Source organism: Echiichthys vipera (assembly GCF_963691815.1).
Source record: "Echiichthys vipera genome assembly, chromosome: 9".
Classification (NCBI taxonomy): Eukaryota; Metazoa; Chordata; class Actinopteri; order Perciformes; family Trachinidae; genus Echiichthys; species Echiichthys vipera.
Window position 1 is genome coordinate 23,097,271 of NC_139834.1, and position 25,463 is coordinate 23,122,733.

The 25,463-nt window shown below is 40.3% G+C and overlaps 1 protein-coding gene across 2 annotated transcripts in view; it reads right to left on the minus strand.

Annotated features, from left to right (window-relative positions):
* mgll (monoglyceride lipase) overlaps positions 1 to 23,871 on the minus strand; it is a 41,609-nt gene extending 17,738 nt beyond the window's left edge. Inside the window, exons 1-4 of one of the 2 annotated variants that reach the window (XM_083920346.1) lie at positions 23,665 to 23,871; positions 21,902 to 22,037; positions 7,951 to 8,057; positions 2,544 to 2,680 (exon numbers count right to left, since the gene is read on the minus strand). In XM_083920346.1, coding sequence (XP_083776472.1) covers positions 2,544 to 2,680; positions 7,951 to 8,057; positions 21,902 to 22,029 — 372 coding nt within the window. In that variant the 5' untranslated portion in view covers positions 22,030 to 22,037; positions 23,665 to 23,871. Of the gene's footprint in view, positions 1 to 2,543; positions 2,681 to 7,950; positions 8,058 to 21,901; positions 22,260 to 23,664 lie in introns of those variants that run through there. The other variant, XM_083920345.1, reaches the window with a different exon arrangement.
* Positions 23,872 to 25,463: the final 1,592 nt, after the last annotated feature.

A 25,463-nucleotide genomic window follows, 5' to 3' on the forward strand; every position in this document is an offset into this window, starting at 1 on the left:
TCCCATCTCAATACAAAGTGCTTCTGACTGAGATGGCGTTTATGAAGGAATAGTTTGGTGATTGGTAAAATTGTCCCACATTCTTCCAGTGTGAACATTTTTGCGAGAATTTGAGAAAATGTGAATATCTTTAGTCTTGTGATTGCAAGATCACGAATCCCCACAGGGAATAACAGGCAGTAGAGAAATGAATCTTGTATTATTAAAGAATTAAGCATTATTAAAGTATTTATTAAAGGTTATATGACACCACTGACATGAGACGAAAGAACACACTGTGTTGTTACAGATTTCTCTGGTTTGCATATTGTTGGAAACATTTTGGATAACAAAATTATACAATTAAAGAAAAATATATAACTTAGGTGTAGTCATTTTCAGACCTTTAAATACGAAAATATTACATATATGTTTAATTTAAAAAAACTGTTAGACAAGGTTACTGACTTAACAAGGGTTGCCTTGAAGTTCAAAGCTCAATGTCTCTACCATAAAGATTTGTACCTGGTTTTTCCTCAAACCTTATCACATCTTCTGTAAAAACAGCCCTTTTTCTCTGTTGAATCCAACTGTTCACTGAATCACTGCTGTGCTGTGAGATAACAAGGCTCCATGCATCTCATGGCAGAACAGTTCTGTTTTGAATTTGCATTTTATCCTCTGTTCCCTGCTTGAAAAGAGTCTTCCAGCTGTGAGCTAAAAGACTAAAAGCTGTGTATTTGTGTTTGGCCTTAATAACAGGTGGTGCTGACTCTGTTCAAAGAAGCTCTCGTTTAATGCTCTGTGACAGTGAAGTTAGCATCTTAGTTATACAACATGAGATATGGCGTTCCAGATAAAGCTGCTTCCGTGAAAACGTTTGCACGCCCTGTATGAATACAGAATCTAAGCAGCTTGCACAGTACAAATTGACTGGACCTACAAACACTGGCAGCGATTTATTGATTTATTATACAACTCATCAATACTGTTTATCTTCTGTTGGCTGTGCTACGAGTTAGTGGGTCACAGCACAACAGCGAGAGGCTGTGTTGTTGAATGCAGCTCTGTAAAAAACGGATCCATTGAAAATAGTTCCCTGGCCGTACTTTGATGCTTTTTTTGTGGTCAGGCAGCGCTATGCAATTTTTTGTCAATGGGAATTCTGGTTTGACACCATGTCTGTAGATTTAATAAAAACACATTTAAGATTTTTTGGTGCATGGAAGTCGATGTCATTACGTATGAAATTCACACAGGAGTACACAACAAAAGGCTTTACCATGTGGTTATTTATAGACTGTGTATTTATTGAATTCCTAGATAACATGGTAAATCCTGACATAGAATTATCAAGATATGTAATGATCGATATTGAGAAAGAAGATTTTGCCTATATCATCCATCCAGAAAGCAAATAAGTGTACTTCTAAACTTAACTAAACATGTACATAGATAATACTGTATTAGGACACCTACTGCTGTATTTACCATATTTCAATACTCATGGAAGCCTGAAATTGAGGATAAAGGTGAGCAGACACAGCCAGAAATACATAAGGTCAGGTACATGACATGAAAACATCACCTAGATTCCTGGACTGGCTGGGTAAATATACTGAATACACCCATATTGCCCTTGAGCAGGTCACTGAACCTGTAACTGCTCTGTTAGAGGTTTCAGTGACCAGCAGCAGCTGCAGGCTGTGCAGAATCTGTGCCACTGTGTGAAAGGTGAGTTTACCTAGAAGAGACATTTAGCAAACCTTCTCTGGACTGTGTTCTTGCAGACGAAAGGTGAAATTGTTCATAATACAGATATAATGTATCTGGAGGTAGGACCAAACCAAAACAAATCTTGCTGCTCCATCTCCCCCCGACCCCCCCCGCTGCCTTCTTTTACATATTGTTTTGCATAAAATTCTTTTTAAATATGGTTATCTTGTACCCTATTGGATTTTACTATTATTAGTTGTTTTGTTTATACTGTACATGTGTGTATTTTGATTTGTGTTGTGTCAAAGCACTTTGTAAAGTGCTGTATTTAAAGGTGCTATACAAATAAGTTATTATTATTATTATTATCATCATCATCATACAGTTCTTTCTTGAAAGTGCCAGTAATATTAAATCACCCTGATTCTATTGTTATTTTACTGTCACATTCATGCAGAACAACATGCGCTCTGGTTTTTCATAGCTCACTATTCAGGGACATAAAACCACTTCATACTGAAAGAGGAGCGTGTGTCATTTCTTTCATTTGAGTGTCACAGAAAACCTCTCAACACTCAGTATTTCTCTTTCCTACGCTTGAACAGAGCTTGCCCAGTTGCCCTCTAATTTCATACATCGGTGTGTGTGTGTGTGTGTGTGTGTGTGTGTGTGTGTGTGTGTGTGTGTGTGTGTGTGTGTGTGTGTGTGTGTGTGTGTGTGTGTGTGTGTGTGTGTGTGTGTGTGTTAGGCACACTGTACCAGGAGCTCTGAAACAACATTATGTAATTTCACACCAAACAGTTTCTATATCCTCAGAGCCAGTAATGCAAAATACTGCAGTGTCCTACCATGGAGTGACCCACAATGAAGATGGGCAGGTCTGGGTGGCGGGACTTCATCAGGTCAACGTGCTGCAGGGCGTCTCTGATGTAAATCTGGAAGTCTTTTATGTTCATCCTTTCACCTTCACTCTGACCATGGCCAACTAAAGCGGGAAAGAAGAAGAAGAGACTGGTGTGAGGAACTGCTTGAAGATATTTTATGATTTGAAAGTTTTAATACCTCCAAAGGAAGAAACAAACAAACATCACAATTCTTCTGGCAAACACGCTTCTTTCTCAGGGTTAAAATGAGAATCACAGCCACTGCTTAGCAGGCTATGAAACATAACGTAACAAAGACCAAAAGAATACCTTACTTCTTAAGACAGATATTTTGAGATTTGTTATGCCATCACCTCAAGACAGGGATTCAAGAGAGGGATGAAACACTTTGGCTTACAGAAAACACTGATATGCTCGTCTTATTATCTCTCCCAGTGGGGTTGATACCCAAACAACTAAATGATCCATTCTCCTCTTTTACAAGGTTAAGAGAAGTAAATAAAGAACAGGAAGGAACTCAAAGGGGGAGGTGGATGTACGGGGAGACAGCAGTGTGGATGAGGAAATGACAAATAGGAAGGGTGAGGAGAAAAAAGGAGGGAGCAACGAAGAAAGCACAATACTGATGGCACATGAACCATTTATTCATTCATCCTCAACCGCTTATCCCGGGGTCGGGGTCGGGGGGGGGGGGGGGGGTGCTGGAGCCGATCCCAGCTGACATCAGGCGTGAGGCGGGGTACACCCTGGACAGGACGCCAGTCTATCACAGGACACATAGAGACGCACATAGACAGACAACCATTCACACCTACGGGCAATTTTTAGGGTCATCAATGAACCGAACACATGCATGTTTTTGGAATGTGGGAGGAAACCGGAGAAAACCCACTCAGACACGGGGAGAACATGCAAACTCCACACAGAAAGGCCCAGGTCGGGATGCGAACCTGGAACCTTCTCGCTGTGAGGCGACAGTGCTAACACTACACCACAGTGTAGCCTATAAACCATTTACCAACGGTTTAAATGCAATAATTATTTGCATCTGAAGTTGTCAATAGTCTGTTTGTAAATTCATTATTCAATGATCCGGGTTATAATGATTAAAAATGTGAATCATGTAAATATATCTCACCTTAAACACGATGTACAGGGATTTTCAGCCTCACATATGTGTCTCAATGGAAATGAAAAACAAACAAATAAACAACTGAAATGAGTTTACTGCTTAAACAGTCTCGTCTCGTCTATAGGACTATATTATTATTCATGAGACAGAAAGATCATTTGCCTGTCCACTTCAGTATAAAACTGCAATGATGCAGTATCTGTCCGAACAGCTGCAGCATCCAATCACTCAATGATTTCCAATAAAGCAGTGTGTCTGCCCGGGTTGGTCTCATGTATCCTCGCTCACGCCTCCTAAAAGATCCCTCCTCGCTCCTCAGAGCACAAAACAAGATCATCGCAAAGGCCTGATGGCATCCCGGAGAGACTTCTGGATCAATCAAGGAGTGACACGCGATCAATTAAGGGAACTGCTCTGTACCCCTGGATTAGGGTGAGAGGAAGGGAAGAGAGGGATGGAGGCCAGCAAAAGGGGAAAGGAAGACAACAGGATGACGAGGGGAAAAAAAGAGTGAGGAAGTGAATGAAAAGTGAAGTTGAGAAAACCATGGAGGGAAGGAGTGGAGGGGTGAGAGCACCAGAGACAGACAAGGAGAAGAAACAAACAGAGAGCAATTTGACTGACAGATGGAGTGGAGGGGAAAATATGAATATGTACAGTATGTGTGTGTGTGCATACATAGACTGTGCGTGTCTCCTCGAGCTTTCTGCAGCAGTAGTTAAGAGGTGAGGCAGGTTGCCGTGGCGACCACTGAATACCACTGAGCTCCTAAACATTCACAACATGTGCGGCTCACACCTTCTTGCTCTGTAATCTTCAGTGTGAGTGTGTGTGTGTGTGCGTGTGTGTGTGTGTATTTTTAAATACTGTGTATGTAGCCTAAATACAAGGATGTCTTAACGCTTTATGTTTTTCTCCTCGTCAATACCGAAGCGGTCGTCGCAGCGTGGAGATCGATGTCCAATCACGGCAGCTGTGAGCGAGAGAGCACTGAAAACTTCAAATTGATAGAGTATATCTCCTCCTACGCCAGATCAGTGACCTCACACTCTGCTGAATCCACATCTTTTGTTGTGACACCTGAGCACACTTCAGATATTTGACACGCAGAGACATATAAACACGGCAGAGCACAGATCCACTGCTGACTGGAAGAGCTGCAACATGCAAAACAGTCACTGATAAGAATGTTTTGTGTTTTTCTAATCTAATATGTTCATTGGATTTCAAATGTGTTTAGTAAAAAAGCCAATCCAGAGGAGGACTCTTATCTGCCACTGGAATAAGGTCAATTGTGCAATTGCTAATTATATTGATTTTACTGGAAACACAACCAGTCATCAAAACTCCTAGAACCATGAAGGTGGTCAGGTGGTGATGGACGAATTACTGTGGGCCTAACGGTCAAAACACGACCAAAAAACACGACATTCCTGAAAACACAAGGACAAAGTCGTGTTCTCTAAAATGTCATGTTTTTAAAAAAAATGTGTTTTCTGAACTGATGTTTTGTTTTTTGAAATGTTGTGTATTATGAAATGTTTTGTTTTTGAAACGTCCTGTTTTGTTAAATGCTTTGACCCTCAGGGCCAATGTATTCAACAGAATTTGATCAGCAGCTAATGATTATTTTACATTTATCTTTTGATTATTTTTTGATTCTCTAAAATATCACAAAGTTTTCATTTTAGCCTAAAGTGACAAAAATATTACACAGAACCTATTTAGCACAAATGACCAGTATATAAACATTGAATAAACGTTTTAATGTAATTGTAGGCAGATATAAGTATTCATTAATGTATTTGTCACAAGTGTATCGTCCTGTGGATGTGTATTTCATGATGTGTTGAGCGCTTGAGTGCTGGTACAAATAATGGTTGTTTTTTGGTGTGCATACAGTGTTATCTCTTTTACCATTTTTAATGTCTCAAATAAACAAACAAAACATATTTTTCCAGATAATGGCCTTCTGTGGAAGCTACAAAAACTTTGCAAGCACTGATCTAATTAACTGTCATAATTGCATTATTTTCCTATAATATCACGACAGAACAAACATCAAAAGGCATTAGGCTGTTATCTGTGCCTCTCCCAAACGATCCAATATGAATATTTCACTGCTGCTTGATAATAAAATCTCAAATCTGTTGGAGTAAATATTGTTTTCTTTTTTTATACACATCTAGTTATGCATACATTTCTGCATCCACATTCTACAAAAGCCAACATGTTTCATGTGTGTTTGGTATTTTGTTAACCAGCCACCATGCCACATTTGGAGTTTTTTTTTTCTTCTGTTGAATAGCTATAGTGTGTGGCAGAAGGCAACAACCTCAAGTCTGTGCAGGCTGTGAATGAAAAAGACCTAAAAGTACTATAAATAGAGAAGACTACATGAGAGACGTGAGAGGTAAGTGTGACAGAGGAAGAATAAGTGAAAGATCCCAACTGCCGAACTCTATAAGGCTCTGCCCGAGGCGTTGTGTGTGTGTGTGTGTGTGTGTGTGTGTGTGTGTGTGTGTGTGTGTGTGTGTGTGTGAGTGCGTGTCTGTGTGTGAGAGAGAGATAGATAAATGGAAAAAAGCGTCCACAGGGACTTGTTCCAGTTCAGTATTTTCCTTTTAACAGTGTGACATTTTAATACGAGTCACTGAACAAACTGCTCCTGTGTGATCAGCCTCAGTCCTCCTCATCATTCGCTCTCTTTTTTTTATCATTGCCGCCAGCTCTTCATTGATCATCATGTCTGCCTCTGTAAATATTTCTACAGTTACAGCTGGGACTTTATTCCTTCACCACCCTCTGTCTCTCTGTCCTGTTTGTCCACAGATTACTTTACTGAAACCACACGCTGCTCTTTTTGCAGTGAGGATCTGCCGCGCGGTCTCATGAGTTCTCACCTTCCCGCTGTATCTTAGGCCAGTACAACCACACAGTCCTGCCTATGAGCGAGGTGGAGGAATCATAAAAGCGATTGTGTTACCTACACTTTATAACCTTTTCTGTTGTTGAATCCTACTTTTTGAGTCCATTTTACATTTTCTGTTACTTTCTGTTGATAATTTAACTGGGAAAACAGCAAATTGTGAAACATGAGCAGATATTGTAAATTATAGCAATTGAAAATAAACATGCCTTGTACAGCTTGAGAAAATAAAAAAAAGTATCATGACTAAGAGTCCACAGCCATGCTAGTGGCTCTGTGAGGCAAATCCTGCTAACATGCTCACAATGACCAAATTAACATGCTGATGTTTAGCGGGTGGGTGTCAATCTTTACCATGTTCACCATATACGGATTATATGTTAGCATACGTCTGCTAATTAGCACTTAACACAAAGTACAGCGGAGGCTGATGGGAATATCTTTGGTTTTGCAGGTATTTCGACATAAAGCAAAGTATTTCGGGTTTGACCATTACTTGAGAAAAGAATTAAAGGGGAATTTGGGTATTTTCAACCTATATCCACATGTACTTCTGTGTAAGTGACTAAAGGCAACAACCGTTTTTGAAATTGGTCCAGTATTGAGCGTGAGTCATCTGCGCACCGACAATAGCTACAGCAGCTAAAGGTATTTGTTTTTGCCACTGACGGGCTCAGATTGTTATCATAAGTGTCTGACTACTTTGTCGAAGATGGAGAAGTTGCAGTTTTCCTGCCATGCTGTTGTTTTTTTTCTTTATGAAAATGTGTTTTGGTAAGATGTCTTATCAACTTTGGCATGCAATAGTGTCCCAGTCAAACTGCAGACCCGTTTATCTTAGAGATTTTGGTGTTCCTTAACATGACATAACATAAACCGTTACCTTACAGTTATTCACTCTGACCATGAGAATCAGCAGAACACCAACAGTTCAGTGTGACCGTTCTGTTGTCTGAGCTCAGAAACAGTTCTCCAAATGCTGGGGGGTCAAAACAACAGAGAGCCAGAAGTTTCATTCACACTTCAAACCACACCAACATTTGCGACGTTTCCATACCTACACACTCACACACACACATGCATTGCTGCAGAACAATAAAGCAATGTGCCACAACCAAACCTAATTAATTTTCCTTAACAGGCTTTGTTCACTCAACAATTCACAAGGACTGTTATCAGCCAGAGAGGGGATGAGGGCATTCTCTGAAGCGATGCACAACCTTTTCTGTGTTTGAACTACTGATGAACACAAGGGGAACCAGGTGTAAGTGTATCAAGGTAATGTCAATTAATGTGTGTTTGCGACTCACCGTGGTCATGTGCAAACACCAGCAGGGACAGTTCCTGCAGTCTCTGCGCAATCTCATCATACGGCCCACAATGCTCTCCAGCCCCGTGGACAATAAACACCAGAGCCCTGAGAGGAGGAGAGGAAGGAGTTAATTCACAAAGGCTTTCACACGCACATAAACAAATAGCAAATGATTTTTCTCATCATCCTTCCTTGAATAATCAAACTGTTCCGGTAGAGATTTCTCTCCTTCAGTACAGGACGGAGGGGAGGGGACGGAGGAACTGATGCAGCAGAGACAACTTTAAAGCAGAAATATACATGGAAGGAAGAATCTGATGCTATTATAATCTGAAAAAATCCTCACTGACAGGCTGTCTTCAGGTAAAATGTGATGATATTGCTGTACATCACTGCTTTGACTGTGTGTGAGTGTGTGTGTGTGTGTGTGTGTGTGTGTGTGTGTGTGTGTGTGTGTGTGTGTTCTCATGTGTGAGAGATAGAGATGATAGAATTAATGTTTTCAGAGATAGCAGCTATCATCCATCTGTCCGTCTAGCTGCCTCAACACACCCCTTCCTTCCCGACTCAAAACAAACACTGAGGGAATCCAGTAAAACACAAAGTGAGCCACGAACACACAGACATCTCCTTTGACATTCCTGCTCCCTTTCCATGGAAACTATGTTTTTTTTTCGGAGGTAATTAATAATGTATTCACTCAATAAGGCTGCGTCAAAAACAAACAGATCAGATCAAGCATCCGGATGTTTCCCTGCTGGTTTGAGGCAGAACCATTTGTTGATGCAGTAAATTAAGATAAGATATTCCTGTATTAATCCCACAAAGGGGAACTTTCTTATTCATAGCAGCAAAGCGGAGAGCACACATAGAGGACGCATCAATAAGAAACAATAAATTGTAGAAAAAATATAGAAGAAGAAATTAACAATATAAACACAGGGAAAAATAAGAATAACAGGAACAATATATACAGAATGTTTAAGTATTTAAAATTTACAAATTTACACTAAGGCACAGAGGAAAAATAAAAGTTAATAATAAGAATTAACAATAACAATAATAATAAATCACATGGTGTAGAAGAAAGAGCCATTTGTTTTTTATATTTTTGTATTTTGTACATTGGCAGATGTTTCAATTAATATTCAATTCAATTCTTCTCCAGGCAAGTTTGTATCAAAACTGAATTAAGCTGATTTTCAAAGAGGTTTCCGGTGTTTCTGCAGTAACACGTGGATGATCAAAGTGGCAATCAATATATATTTTTTAAATAAAAATGTTTCCAATGACAATGAGACAACAGTGTGGAAGGTGTTGCTCCTGAACCTACAGAGTATTTTCACATAAATATGCAGCCTTATAGCGAGTTTCAGCTCATTGTTTAGCTGTCTGGCCCCCAACTTTACTGTTTTGAGTCTCCCCACTCTCATAGCTTCATTTTTAGTCGCATCAGCAGGTAGCTGTTTGTGTATTTTACACTTCCTTCTCAGCACCAAACAGTAGGAAGACACAGTAAGCGACTAGCTGGTGGACATAGTGGAGCATTTAGCAGCTCAATAGTCATATACTGTATTTCCCCTCAGGAGTAGGTAGAGAGCAAAAACAGCGCTAAAATAAGTGACTGGATTAAAAAGTCTTCAGGTGGTCAGACTACAGCGCCGAATAAATGATAATGTTGTTCTGTGACTGCTGGATATGCTCACAAGGTCGCCATATCAACTTAAAATGATGATGATGATATATCAGTGATGTATGTGTTCAAAAAACAGTTATTACAAGTTTTACATATTACATTACCTCAACAGTCTCATGAAACACAACTGCAATGCAAAGAGCAATTTGTCAACCGTGCTTCAAAGGTAAAGCTACAACCAACACTGAATTTCAAAAACATGCTCTTCTCACAAAACAGGCTCATTATGTAAAAGGGAAGAGAGATGTTGACAGAGAGTAGAGAGGTCAGGAAGATATCGTGTAAAGTAGGCTACCGTATATTATATAAAACTTGTGGTTTAACTTCATGTGTACTCAGAAATAGCTTTTGCTAATTAATGCACCGACTGTAAGGTTTTACTTCTTCCATCAGTGCATATAAAACAGCAGAGCAGCATTGAAACGCAGCAGTGTACTTTCTCTAAGCAGCAGCAGTGCTGAGAAGCCTGTGAGAGCTTCAATCAGCAGCAGACAATTAGCCCAAATGTATTCAGCGACAGAGAAAAAGGGAAGCAGTGAAACAGGGAGAAAATGAGCGAGAGTGTGAGGCGGGTAGAAGAGTAGAATAAGAGTCGCTGTTCATCAGGCTTCATTAGTAAATCACTCTTCTTTCCTTCCTTTCAGAAAAGCCCTCGCCTCGGGCAAAGACTTCCTCTGCACTTGTTGGCTCAGAATGAGCGTGCATATGCATGTACATATGTGTGTGTGTGTGTGTGTGTGTGTGTGTGTGTGTGTCTGTGTGTGTGTGCACTCTTTAGTGTGCGCTTGTTTGAATGAGTGTCTTTGTATAGGCCCACGTTCTGCAACATACATGCCAAGGGGCAGCAGGGGATTATTGGGGCTAATCTGGGTTCATTGTAGAGATGACAGTGTAGTGAGTGTACAGTGGACAACACACTGCACACTCGACTGGAAACCACAGTCCTAATGTGACATTTTTAATTTGCTGTCTTGCTTTTCTCCAAGACTCTCTCCATCCATCATTCTCTAAATTTCCTTTGGTCTGCTTAAAAAAAAAAAATCTTCGCAATCTTTGCCGACTCGTTGTTGGCCCGAGTGGTCAGAAAAGGGTCTGGTGACAGCAGGTGGTGTAAAGTCAGCATGGATTTAATTACCCAGAGATCTAATCTTAGCAGATATCTGCGTTCATTCAGATACAGACATCTGCAGACACAAGTGACATTATTCAGGCATCAGTCTGTCGGGCTCAGCTGTGCAGAGCCGGCCCACTATTTCCAACACAGATAAAAGTGCTCTGACAAGGGTCAATAGGCAATTGCTCGGAACAAGTGTTACTTCAATAGGCTGTGACATTTTCGCTTTGTACTACTTTACTTCAATCAACCTGAAACCTTTCCCTCACCTGGGTGGACAAATGCACTACGCCCTCAGCTGTCGTAAGTCTCTGCTACAGGAAAGAAAAATGACAGACACATGGCAGCTTTTTAAAAAATCATGTGAAATATCTTTCAAACGTTCCACCAAAATTAGTGTCAGGATATATTTTAGACTAAAAGTGGGCTGTGCTATTGCAGAAAGTTGTTGAACACCTACAGTACTTTGAATCATTGCCAGGCATTACCTTGAGACAGTGAGCTGTTTTACTGACTTAAAGACTGACTGCCTTCCTAACCCAGCCTGAGCTACCTTTAGATTTAGGTTGCTTTGTGAATACGGCCACTGGTAATGTGTAACTTTAAGTTGAAGACAAAGTAGCATTGACCAATCAAAATTAAGTGAGGGTAGGACACATAACCCAATAAACACCTTCTTTGCCTGTATAACGTACAGGGATGGTTTATATTTAGACTGCAACTACTGATTATTTTAATTATTGATAAATCTTTCAATTACTTTTTAATCTGAGTAAATCGTAAAAAACAAAACAAAAAATGGCAATATCACTTCCCCAGTTCCCATGGCGATGTCTTAAAAATGGGAGCAGCTACACATTAACTCTGATCTTTAGGGCTAAGTGTGCATTATCACCTGCATGATTATTCTCTGGTTACAGATGTGATTCTTTTGTATGGATAAGTACTTTAATCTTCCAGTGACAAGAATAGAGGCTTTTCATTTTTCTTTCTCATTATCTCTTTTCACCCTCTCTCCGTCTTCTCTCCTGGGAACTAGAGACCCACTTGTCTCCCACACCAGTTTTAGTTGCTGGAACAACATGGCTTATAACCAGCCTTATTAAAACACTCAGAGAGAGAGAGAGAGAGAGTTTAGTCTTCCCTCTGGCTCTCCTCAGAGCTACTCCAAACAACCACAGGCCCAAAACAAAGCCAAGACCCTAATCCCCTTAATGCAATGCTGACTGGCTACTCACAAGATTATTCAGGAACTCACAAACTTCTGTGCTTCATTACAAATTCTGCACCTTCAACTGGGAATTTCACGTGTAAAACTCAACTCATAGGCATTTTAGGCATGCGACTCACAGAGGCTCATACTGATGAATGACAAAATCCTTGCGTGGTTTATACTGCTGCCTTTATATGAAAATCTGCAACTTCTACCACTATTTTCCACAACATAATCATTTCAAAGAACATAATCATGGTATACAGCTTCTTGATTCGATTCTCGACAAGAAGAAACAATCTGGTTTTCACCACAGTTGCACTCTACTGAGACATCATAACCACCATCCAGAGCTACAGGGCTGCAGGAACTGTGCAATATGCAAAAATGTTGTTATAGTTCACGGCAACGTTATTATTTGTTATAAATAAACAGATAAAGCATACTCGGGTTAGTCTTCCTGCTGCTGTTGAAAACGGAGCATTTAACTGAACACAAGAGGCACCAATAAAAAAACGAAAGAATTTTAGCTAGATTTTAAAGTGCAGTTGTCTACAGATTGTGTGACTCTTTCAACTAAATCATTTTAAATCCCTGAGTGCAACATCGTAGTCTTTTGCGATGTGTTTCTTGGAAATGTTGGCATCACGATGGTGATAAAAGAAGAAATTGTGGAGCCCTATCCAGAGCAGTAAACATGTAGAGCTGTCAAGTTCTGCTATATTCCTGCAAGGGGACTGCATAATTGTCCTGTCTTTAATCACCAATGGTGATTAAATTGCACTTAAGATAGTTATTATGTTTAAATTATATAATTTAGAGCGCACTCACAGTTGCCATTTGTACTGTGCTCAAGAACGAATGGTGGCTAAAGTCCAGTTTGTTTGATCAGTGTGAGTACAACTGTTCCATGCCCAGGTACGGCACACTTCCCAGCTGCGGCCCGGTTGGGAGAGGTGGGCTTTTGTGAAGCACGGATGCACATATACGACTACGAACATGCACACGTGTACAAGCATGAGCACGACCGTTCTGATTTTCTGAGGCAAACATTTAGAGAGGGGACGAATGGGAAATACCTGCTATTAAGGCTAGGCACCATAAAAGAGCTATGCAATCATAATGCATTATCGTGTTGTTTATATTCTTTAATTCACTCAGTTGTTAAAGTGCACATCCGCTCTGGTGGTACCTCTGATAAATCTGTGCCTCCACAAGTAGCACAAAAAAAGCAACCTGCAAGTCAACACAAGGTGAATGCAGCATCAGGACTGTGTTAGGGTGTACAGGCAGAATGATTGGTCTTTCACCAAAGACATTTTGACACGTGACAGCAGGAAAAGCAAATGTGTGAATAATAAAATTAATATTGGCTGAATTCCATTTAGCTGCTTTAGTTTCAGGGTCCTGGTATTGTACATGCTGGCTTACAATGTGATGGCTTACTTGAACTGAATGGATCAGTCGCTTTCCTCCTATGAAAGGACAAAGTGTCTGCAGTGAAAAAAGGCTTATACCACCCTGACTCTCCTGTTGCGTTGCACCTGCTTGGGCAGGACAAGGTTTAAGGAGGCAGAATAACTTAAAAGACACTCTATTTGATATAAAAATGTCGATTGTGACATGTGACTGTTCAACACCATGGGAATGTATTCAATTATCTTTTGCTGGTGAGCTGTGGTGTTAAATGAATGCTGAAGGTTCAGGCGTCCATGTGTCCAGACTTGACAGGAGCCAGAGTAGACAGAACGACCGAATACTGGCATGTTAATACGATTAATAGACTTAGACTGCTCAGAACTCTGTGTGTGTGTGTGTGTGTGTGTGTGTGTGTGTGTGTGTGTGTGTGTGTGTGTCATTAGGAACCACAAATTAGTGAGCTCTTTGAAGAGCCGCCCAGAGGAAGTGATGTGCAGTTTGTGTGTGTGTGTGTGTGTGTGTGTGTCTGTGTGTGTATAACATACATATACGTATGTGGGTGGCTGACCACATCAGAGCTGTTAAGTGCAGACTCAGTGAATGTACAGTTATAGGCGTGTGTGTAAAAATATAGAGGCAAAGATTAAAGTAATGAGAAAGAAGAGAGGACCAAAGATAGAACCAGAAGATACAGTAGAGACAGACAGGAAACACGACATCAGCAGCTTTTGAAAAGCCAAACTTTTTAAGACTGTTATACTTAAATAAAGAAACCACATGGTCAGCCTTCCAGAGTGTTATTATAGAATAAATGTAGAGTATCCCAGGTATGGCTAGGGTATATACGTTATCTTGTCAGTTACATGTGTCCGCCAAGCCCCAATCACAGCTACTTCCTGGTTGATCCAATAAGGAAGTGCCAAAAATTGCAGTTCGTCGAGTGTCCACTAGGGGCAGTTTGCATAATAGAGCAATTTCCTATTGACCCCCATGTTAAATTGGCAATGCTCATAGCATAATTAAACCTTTTTAAGGCCTGGTACAAAAAACATTGTGGTATTTAAGTCTAGGTCATATCACAATGAAAACAGTCATGTTTGTATTTTATTGGAGGTTAAAATTTATGAATAATTAGGGGCGCAGCCTCTTGAGTGACAGCTAGCCGCTGGCCCTTACTACGCCTCGGAGGTACACATCAGCCAGATGAACGTATCTCTCTCCCCCTAACGTCACATCAATGCCCTTTTTTGGTAAGAGGAAATGAGGTGGAGTCTAATTCTGACAAGATGGCGACTCCCGTAGTCGAGAACAATTGGATCAAGTTGAGAAGGCGGATCTCGAAGAAGAGGCTACGTCAATTTTTTAATTCAGTCTATGGTGTTCACCAAGTAGCAACAGTAGTTGCCTTCTGCTCAATTCAAGACAGTAGCTGTATTCTGCTCAATTCAAGACATTTCACAAGTGTTGAAGACACCTTCAGACATAGTATGAAGATCCCAAGAACTCCCGGGTGACAGTGAGATTTGATGCACTTGGAGCAAAGCAAAATGGATATGACAGAGTAGAACAATGTGACAGGTGGAAAATGAGTCTGACAGAGGGATGATGTGTGAAAATCTGTATGGGAAAGAAAGTGTCTTCATGTGTGATGCACGGGGGAAAAACACTACAGAGAAGGTAATGGAAATGGCTGTGATGAATGAGAGTTTACACCGGTTATACGAAAAGGTACACCATAGAGACACACAACACTGAAAGTATTTTACTGCAGTTTCTTTCTTTGCAGAGTGTGAATCACAATATAGGGGCATTGCATATGCGGTGCCAAAAAAAAAGGCAAAGAAACTCAATGGTCACGGTCTCTTTGCAGAAATCATAACACGCAATCATCTGCTTGTTGTGGAAAGTTTGACAGGAAACTAAATGTCAGAGTCGAAGGAAGTGACGTTTTCATGGAAGTGATGCAAAGAAGGTCAAAGTAGTTGTCTTGATGTCTCCCTCACAGGTGGAAACTATTGCTGTGTGGAGATCCCCGTGAAGCTCACTGATAGTGTAAACAAACAAAAGGAACAACTTGCATGTCATCACAAAGCATACTGCGCACTTCTGTGGGTAAAAAGTTTCACACAATAGAATTAGATTAATTATATATATATGCTTTTATTTCTGAGCACATTTGTCTTGCAAATTCACTTTACTATGCACCAACACTGCCTCAATACAAACCTCTGCTGCTATTTTGCCTTTTTTTAAATCCTTTATTTGCACATTTCCATCTTTGAAGCTTTGCATGTTTGCATAACCCGTTTGCTCTCTGTGTATTTTTCTGTAATGCATCTTATCACTACTTGCTGTGGAAACATTCCACTCTCCCCGTGGGTATCATCAATTTACATGTAATAAATCATATGGTGGTTATGGAAATCCTAATAATTATATAAAAACCTATATAATTATTTACACTACTCAGCTTATTTAATGTTAAGGCTGTTGCTTGTGATGTTACTGATGTATTATAATAATAAAAGAATGAATCGTAATAGTAATCCTAATTATTATATAAAGATTTCTAATCATTAAATTGCTGAATCGCTGTAAACTGCCCAGTGGAATTAGGGCTGGACGATACAGATAAAATCTTGTATCCCAATATAAAATTTTATATCTTGATAACTATGTATATCATGATAGAGCATGTTTTATGGTAATTTGAAATAACCACATCGTAATGCCTATTTTTGTTTACTCCTGTATGAATGGAACATGCTTTCATCACAATAGACTCCACTGAAAGACAATAAACACTTATGTATTATTTGTTTATATTTTATAAACACTGACTTCTTCCTTTTTAAATACATTTACAGTAAGTTATCACAGCTGGCACTTTGAAAACCGACTCAGTGAATTTCATGGGAATCCAAATGGGTATTTTATACACTGCACTACTCTGCCGACATTTGCCCCAAAGCACAAACAACATGTAGGGAGCCATTACAGAGCTTTTATCTTTGTAAAGTATCCTCTGCCGACAAGCCTAACAGTGGCAGCGAGCAGCGGGGAAATTAAATGGTCTGACACCAGAAACACAAACAGGGAAGGAAACTCATTCAGACACCATCAGCGGAAACATCATTAACAGCGTGACCTATTTACAGAAACTGTGTGTTAGTGACTGTTAGTCGTAAGCAAAAATAAGTGTCATGTGAAAATACAGGTGTGTAGTGCGTGTGTGAATGGCATGCTGGTCTCCGTGTGGGTTCAAAGCCACAGTTGGACGTCTATTGGAAGATCTGTCGATCATTGTTGATGTCCCTCCCCTTCACCTTTCACCTACTTCCTGGTTCTAGTGAAAGGGCTTCTCCAGCAGCTCCTTTGACCTTTGACCCCATCTCATTCTTTTCCCTACGACAATATTTCAAATACAGATTTGCATCTTTGCTGAAGTTTAATTGCTGTATCTTTCAGACTATTAAATGGTCTGATTGTCATGGAATTCATATGTATATGCATATTGGCAACATGAAAAAGTCATTATCCTTAGAGTTAGTCTTTTCTTCCTGTTTTTGTTTTTGGAAACAATGTTTATAAGTTAGTTATTTAACAATGTCCCTACCCTACTTCCCTAGACCCTTCCCAGTAACACGATAACAAAGGATTACACTAAGGAACTCCATACTTCCAACCCCCTTCCTTGGACCACAACTAGCTTTGATCTTAACCTTTATTTTGATCTCAACTACACAGCTGTAAAGTTTTGTGCACAGTTATCGGGCAGGAGCGATCTGTAAAATCTATTCAAAATGTGTTTTCATGCTGCTGCAGACTCCTCAGATCATGTGAGCACATCATACGAGTGCATCACATGTGCACTTAAGATGGCGTCATGCATTGTTGACATTCGTCTGAAGGAGAGCAGTTATCTCCCTATGTGTGTATGGAGATAATCCAGGACCACACACACACACACACACACACACACACACACACACACACACGGACAGATTCACAAGGTGAAAACTACACCAGCATCACTGTCGCCCCTGGTAAAAAGAGCAACAACACAGCTGTATTATTCCTGAAAATGTACTAGTGAATATAGGTAGTTTCCTTCCTTGCCTACAGTTTCATGCTCATTTATCCATGGCTTCATTTTGTACGGCAGTTGACTTCTGATAGCTGTTATTGCACATTTAAAATATTTTAAAACAAAAGGGAGACTATATGAAATAAATTAAACTGCACTGTACAGATACGGTTTGTCACATTTATATCTGTACCCAATGTAAACAAGACCACAGAAAAAAAAGTTTTCCGTGTATAATTCCCCAATTTAAGCAACAATCTAAACAAAACAACTTTGGAGAAGAAAGGAGACACATTTAATACCTAAACTGTACGGAAAGTGAGCATACCAACATAAATCCATATCAGAAAATGTATGCTGAGGTTCTTCACACTTAATGGATGTCAGAATTTCACAACTTTTACAACTATTAACAGCCAGTGGATATTCATCCTTAAAACCCTTTTTGTAAGTGCTAAGAAAACAGTCTGTTTATATCGAGGGTTAGGGTTAGGGTTAGGACTGACTTGTAACGTTGCCACCATTGTATGAGGGACTTTTTGGTCCACCAGAAATAGATTTACTTATTTTAAAATTAATCAAACAGTTTAACTATTAAAACACAAAGACATGTTTTCTAAAACAGACCAGGATGGCTGGTCAATGGTTGGATTTCTGCTAAAATTCTTAGTAGAGCGAATAAACTACTTGAAAGCTAGTTATAATTCTTCCACATTTTTGCTCTAACATTTAAAACAGAGTAACGTCACAATCTACCAAAAGACATCAGTTGAACCTCTCTAAAGCCATTTCACACGAAGAACACACATTCAATGGGTCTTCTCCTCCATGTCGTGTGAGATTTAATATCGAACTGTATGTGATCATGTGATAGCTGACTAAATATCTTTGGCTAAAGAGGTCACTTTGGCCTTCAGGGAATTATGATATTTCAATATTTTCTGACATTTTATAGATCAACCGGTCAGTTAATCGATTAAATCATCAGATCAATGAGTACGATTTATAAAACTGTAAATCAATGTTAATTTCAGCCCTTTATTGGTTTGTTTTTGAATATTTATCAACCAGATGACTCACTGCCAATAGTAAGATATTATCAGAAGTCACTGTAGTCACCATTGTAATGCATAAATTCAATTTAAAATACCGTACATCCCATTTTATAATGGGTTTCAGTCACTGCTGTTTGAATAAAGTGTCAAACGTCTTGTCTGGAGATTCCTTTGATTGTCAATCACAGCACCAGCTGCCACTGTGGCTTTCTCACAAGTGAGAAAGATAAATGCTCCTGCAGTTAGAAATAGCTTAAAAACCTCAAATGTGCCTGTGCTTCCATAAAGTATAGCAATTTCGAGATGTGAAATTATGAAACTTCTCATTCCTTTTCATGCCAATGGCTATAAACCACTTTTTAACTTAAATGCTTATAAATGCCTTAAGCTTCTGGCTAAGCTGCATCTACTGAGAATCCATGAATTGGGTTCTGACACGCTGTAAACATTGTGTTAAATTACTTATCTGACTGCTGCAGTGAGTGGGTTGCTTTGAGTCTGGAGACTGCATCCATCCAGGCCAAAGATAACTCTTTTACCGTGAAACATCAGTGCAGGGGCAGTTTGTATTAAAACAGGAGGTGCACATCAGACTATTTCTTTCACGGTTCAATGTAGGCTGTATGATAGACACCAGGCTGGAGTTTCTCGTTTTGTGCCACTTGATCCGCAGTTTTACTCTCTGGTGACATTCTGTGTGTAAGTGATTTAGATGGTGGTGTGTTCAGAAGATGCTGATTTCACTCAGAACAGCCTAAAATTATACTCCGATAAACACAGATGGCAGGATTTTAAGACCAATAAATCGGTTTTAGGGTGAGGGTGCACTACTGAATAGCTTCTGTTTTGTCAGCTTGTAAAATGTGCAATTAACCTACATCGCACCGTTTCTAGGAGCTGCTAGCTCAGCTAAAATCCTTTAATTAGTCTGGGCTTCAGCGAAGACGATGAAAGAAGAAAGCCTTGCAATGTGTTCAATGTTTGCGGTATTGCAGAGAGCTCAACATTTTTTTGTTGTAGGGAAATGTCAAATATGCACACAAAACAGTCCTATAATATCTGCTGTTACCTGCTATTAAAAGCACACATTGATCGACGGATAAACACATCACGATACACAACATTTCATGGAGTCTTGCCTGCCTCTCTGTATTGTCACTGGCTGGCCTCCAATGAGAACGCTCTTACATAAGCCAGTCAACGCCTTGGCTCTAAAACAGTTACAACACAGAGGGATCTGCGGCTATTTTAAGCCTGCAGTGATTCAGCTTTTTACTTCCAAAATACAAGCTTTGCAGAAGAAAAATAAAGCTGTTGCTATGCCAATCAAATTTGTTATACGGTTTATTGATGCTTCTGGCAGGAGGGGTAGGAAGCGTCTTCGGAATTGATTACTCATTTCCGAGACTCTTTGTTGACAAGCTGGAAACATATGAGCAGGTAGTAGACCTCTGTTCATGTGGAGGAGCTCGGGCACGGGTCTGGGAAAGGGCTTCTGTGTGACCGCAGTAAGAAGTTAGTCCTCAGAGGCATCGGCGGCAACGATAAGGACAAGCGGGTCTGCCTGAGCAGAATCATCTACATTTTAACAAGAGCTGCGGGAGAGCATCGGGCAGAGAAATTCAATTCAACCCCAAAAACCGTAAGAAATCACACATGACTGCAGAATCAACTCACTTGTGTGTGTGTGTGTGTGTGTGTGTGTGTGTGTGTGTGTGTGTGTGTGTGTGTGTGTGAAAGTGAGAGAGAGAGATCAGTAATGTCTTGACTCCAGATGTTTTGTGGGATTTTCTGACACATTCCTTTCCTTCTGACACTGCATGCAACTGTGTGGTTTGTAAATGAATGTAAAAGTGTGACATCTGTGATCTGTTTCATGCCCCGCCACCACTACTGAGAATGTATTGCAAGAGGGCCTCCGTTAGCAGAATGTACCACTGGTACTATAAGTGTGTGATGCTGTTCATTAGGGTTTATGGGTATGGGGTGGTCTCACACAGTGTTGTGTCAGTGCTGGAGTATGGTCTGGCTACACCGGCATAGAATTCTGGGATAGAGGGGAGAAAAGCGCTCTGGCTTGTTTGTATTTCTTTAAACCAATCACAATTGTCTCTTGGCGCGCTGAGCCCCAAATGCAGCGATGATGTCTTTGCAAAAAAGATAGTGGAGATAGTAAAAGGTTTATCCCAGCACTGTACATCCAGTAAGCCAGAGTAGTAGGTATGTGGAGACAATGTTGCCATTTGATAGTCAGCATTTCCTTGTGCTTGGAAAGTTGGATTTTTCCCCCCAAAAAATGAGAGGGACACCACAGCCTGGAATAATGATGTTGATCCGTTTACTTGTGTGTTTCTTAAACACATCCAAATGTGTGTCAACGATTTGTTAACACAAAGTGCAACTAAGTTAATTTTTGTTCAGGTGAATTCAGTTACTTCCCCCAAAAAGCAGTAAAGTATAGAAATGATTTAACTTGTTAAGTGGGTTGAATAATTAACAGTTCCTGGGTCTTTTTTAAAAGAAAAAAAACAACAAAAACAGGGTCATGACCCACTATGAGTCACTGGTGCATCTGGTGGGCGCCAGGAGATTAACATAATTATAATGTTTTTAACGAGCGCCGGTCACAGAAAAGAGACTACACTGTCCAGATTTACTACTGAAGGCTACAGATTGATTCTATTCTATTTCCTGTTTCCTTACTTACGTCATTTTGTTCATATTGTGTTATAGTGATGTAAACTGATAACTAAGTCAGTGTTACTCCTCATAATAATATGATTATAATAACTAGTAAATGTTAAAAACAACACATTTGGGGGTGTTGATTGGCAGAATATGGAAGATGAAGGGTGCTGATTGACAGTCACAGAGGTGATATGACTTCAAGATGGGTGTTTGAAAATGAAAGCTCAATAAAAGAAACAGAAATTAACTGAGTGTTGATTCATACACACTGTTGTTGTTGTTGTTGTTGTTGTTGTAGCTGCTGCCCAGCAGGATTTGACTATTAACTGTGCACTTTAATTACAACAGGATCCCGGACTGCACACACACACAGACACACACAGACACAGACACACACAGACACACACACACACACACACACACACACACACACACACACACACACACACACACACACACACACACAAACACACTACAGATTAGCTTGCAGAAAGTTTAAATCCTCATGTGACTCGAGGGTCGAAAGCGGGCATGTGAATGGAAAGACTTTCACTTACATCGAATGCAACTCCACCTGACAACAGAGCCTATCACACACACACACACACACACACACACACACACACACACACACACACACACCTTCCGCTACTTTTCTCGCTCCGTTCTCCACTCACCTTGGCGGGCCGGCGGGTTCCCAGTAGCGGCAGAACAGGTGCAGTCCGTCGGCGTTGACGATGTGCTGCAGGTCGGTGTAGGGGACTCCCTGCGGACTCAGCCGCGGAGCATCTCCCGGCTCGGGCATGGAGGGGTCTGCAAGAGAGACACGGAGCAGCGATAACAACACGTCGCTGCCGTAGAGGTAGCAGCTGAAGCCGGCGACGAGCAGGCAGGTTGCGGCGGTCACGGCGTTCATTGAGTCTCGTTGACTTGTGTTTTAGGCAGGCGCCGCAAATGACACGGTTTGTGCGTTAGGTTATGCCGGATATAATGTAATCCTCAATCGCACACACACACACACACACACACACACACACTCACAAAAACATGCAAATGTTGTCAGAGCGTCCGCAACGACCGGCGTTACGTCACGAGACCATATGCTCTGTTTTTCACAAGGTCTCTCAACCTCTCTCTCTCTCTCTCTCTGTCTCTCTCTCTCTCTCTCTCTCTCTATCTATCTCCCTCTCTCTCTCTCTCTCCCTCTCTCTCTCTTTCTCTCTCTCTCCCTCTCTCTCTCTTTCTTTCTCTCTCTCTCTCCCTCTCCCCCCCTCTCTCCCTCTCTCTCTCTTTCTTTCTCTCTCTCTCTCCCCTATCTCTCTCTCCATATAATTCAAATACTATAAATAAAGTAAACAAATCATAAAAACTAAAGAATGCAATAGGTGACACATTTACAAAATGACCTATGGTAAAATGAAACATAGTTTAGCGACTGGATGTAGGTCATGTTATACGGAAACAACAAAAGAACCATTAAGTAAATGAAGATTTCATTTGAATGAGGTCATTTCAAAATATGTAGATAGATTTATTTATTTAATTTTCACTTCTGTCAATGTTTCAAAATATATCTATTACTCTCTTTGCCTCTGTCATCGCAAGCTTCCCTGGCGTCGGGTTCAGCTGAATATACAGCACAGCTACATCATGTTAATGGCATGTGCAGCATTACAATGAGGAGGATGGTGTGTGTGTGTGTGTGTGTGTGTGTGTGTGTGTGTGTGTGTGTGTGTGTGTATGTGTGTGCGTGTACTGTAGCTATACCGCACCACACCACACACACCGGAGGTAAAAAATAGCGCTGGTGTGAAGCTATTTCCTGAGGTGATCGGGAGTCGTCTTTCAGGTTAAGTCACCTTAACCTGAACGCTTGTACTTCAAAGTGGGCAGTTTTCTTTTTGTTTCCTCATTAACTGTCAAGATATACGTGTAAGTGAATGGACCATTATTGGAAACTACTGTCATGACGCGCAAAACCTCCCTTTTGTTTTCATCCCCCTGCAGCAATGGTCCGTTTCCACCTTCATGCACTATATGGGAAAATACCCCAGAGCTGGACAGCAGGATCACTGCTTCCAGAAACCCACTGCCATGTGTCTCTCATAAAGCTGACATTATACAGCCTGGTACGGAACCGATTCGTCTGGGTCGCCTGCTGATATCGAAGCCAGTGCGCAAAGAGATAGTGGAATAACATCAATGTGGTCTGCGGATTTTCAGCCTTATGAAAAAAGCCAGAGAACACGCGGCATGTGCGGGTATCAGTGAAAAAACAACAAGTTCCGATGTTTTAAACCAAAAAAATGAAGGATTATACTGATATTGGAGATTAAAGAGTGTCCATAATAAGGTCAAACAATGGTAAAAGACACAATGTTAAATTGAGGAGTAGCCTATCATTAGGTTATTATAAGAAGTGTAAAGAGATGGGACCAACCTGTGCAGGAGCGTCTGCAGTGAAGTTTCAGCTTCTTCTCGGACGCTCTAATCTCTCGCTCTGGAGGGTCTCTCTCTCTCTTTCTCAGCCTCTCTCTCTCTCTCTCTCTCTCTCAGTCTCCCTCTCTCTCTCTCTTTCTCAGTCTCTCTCTCCCTCTCTCTTTCTCAGCCTCTATCTCTCTCTGTCTCTCTCAGATGCTCTGCTCGCTCAAGAGAAGAATGCAGTCAGCGACGTTTGGGTTGAAACTAAATAAGTATTCACTCACACACACACACACCCCTCTGTCTCTGTCTCTCTGTCTGTCTTTCTTTCTCTCTCTCTCTCTCCCTCTCTCAAACACACACACACACACACACACACACACTGCACATTTCCCCCAGAGGCGGAGATACCGCTCTTCCCTCGCCCCTTCTGTTAAGCCTCATTTACTGTAAAGAAAAAAAAACTCACCATGGTTGAGTCCACATGGTTCACATTTTGCACATACCAGACACACTGATATTCATGTATTAATAGAATCACCGTGTGTGGATCATGGGACCCTCCCTTTCCTGTGTCATTGTCTTTCCAAATCGACCTGTTCTACTGGCAGGTCATTGGAGGACAACATTACATGCCACAAACCTATAGGTTTAGGCAGGTGGGCTCTAACTTTTGGGTTAAAGCAGCATTCATTGATTTTTTCCAGTCACTTGAGGGCACTGGAGCCAGCTGTAAACACAACAATGACATTAAATGACCATGTGAAGTTATTATGGGGAATTAGGTTCAGATTCGATTAAAAATATTTCATAAAAATATGGCGGGGTGAAAGCTTTCAAAAAGTTTCTCATGGCTAAGAGAGAAACACAACACATTTTAGTGATTAACACTGAACACTACCTGCTTAGTGACACAGAGTTTCTGTGTGGCAGTGAAAAACTGGTTGACAATTTCTGGACCGAGCTTTACAACTGAGGAAATTACTCTTGGCATCACAAGGATATAATTCAGAGGGACATTACATACATGTTGAATGTGATGATTAAATTGGGGAAATGTTTGATTCATAAAAGATATTTGAAAACATTCCCTCACTTCCTAGTATTTGAGAGAGAATTTAACACATATCCGAAATCCTTTGATGAAATGACAAGGAAAACAGTTTTTAAAAATACTATATATACTCAAATATAGGTTATCTAACTTGTAATAAGCCCATTTTCTTAAGAACAACACACAATCCCTGTTTATACAAGTATCTGTGGTATTTTAATGCATTGTTACTAAGAAACCCTTTGAATATAGATTTGTGATTCCTCTTTGTTTTGTTTGTTTTTTTAGTTGATTTTTGTGTGTTGTTTAACCTTTTATGTAAATCTTACATCTGTCTTATGTGTCCACATACAAGCAAGTAATAATAATGGCTTCACTTGTTTAACTGTACTACATGCAATGAACTGAATTTTGAATAATTGAAGAAAAAAAAGGGCACTTTTAAGTTGATGTGGCGACCTTGTTAGCAAACAGTTAGTTATTTACACACCCAGGAGCAAACACAGAGCAACATTAGCATTTCCCTGGACACCTGACAAGTCCAATATTCCCTCTTTTAGCTCTGTTTAACTCAATTCAATTCATTTCCAAAGCATATTTAAATGTTGAAAAGGTTAGCAGAGATAATAATTCATTGACATCAATAAAATAAGCTAATATAGATAAAGTCACAGAAAGTCACATCAGTACACCAAATCAGTAAAGTAATGAACCCAAAGACTCCAAAATCCAATGGTGATACTTCTACTTCTATGGGGTTGTCA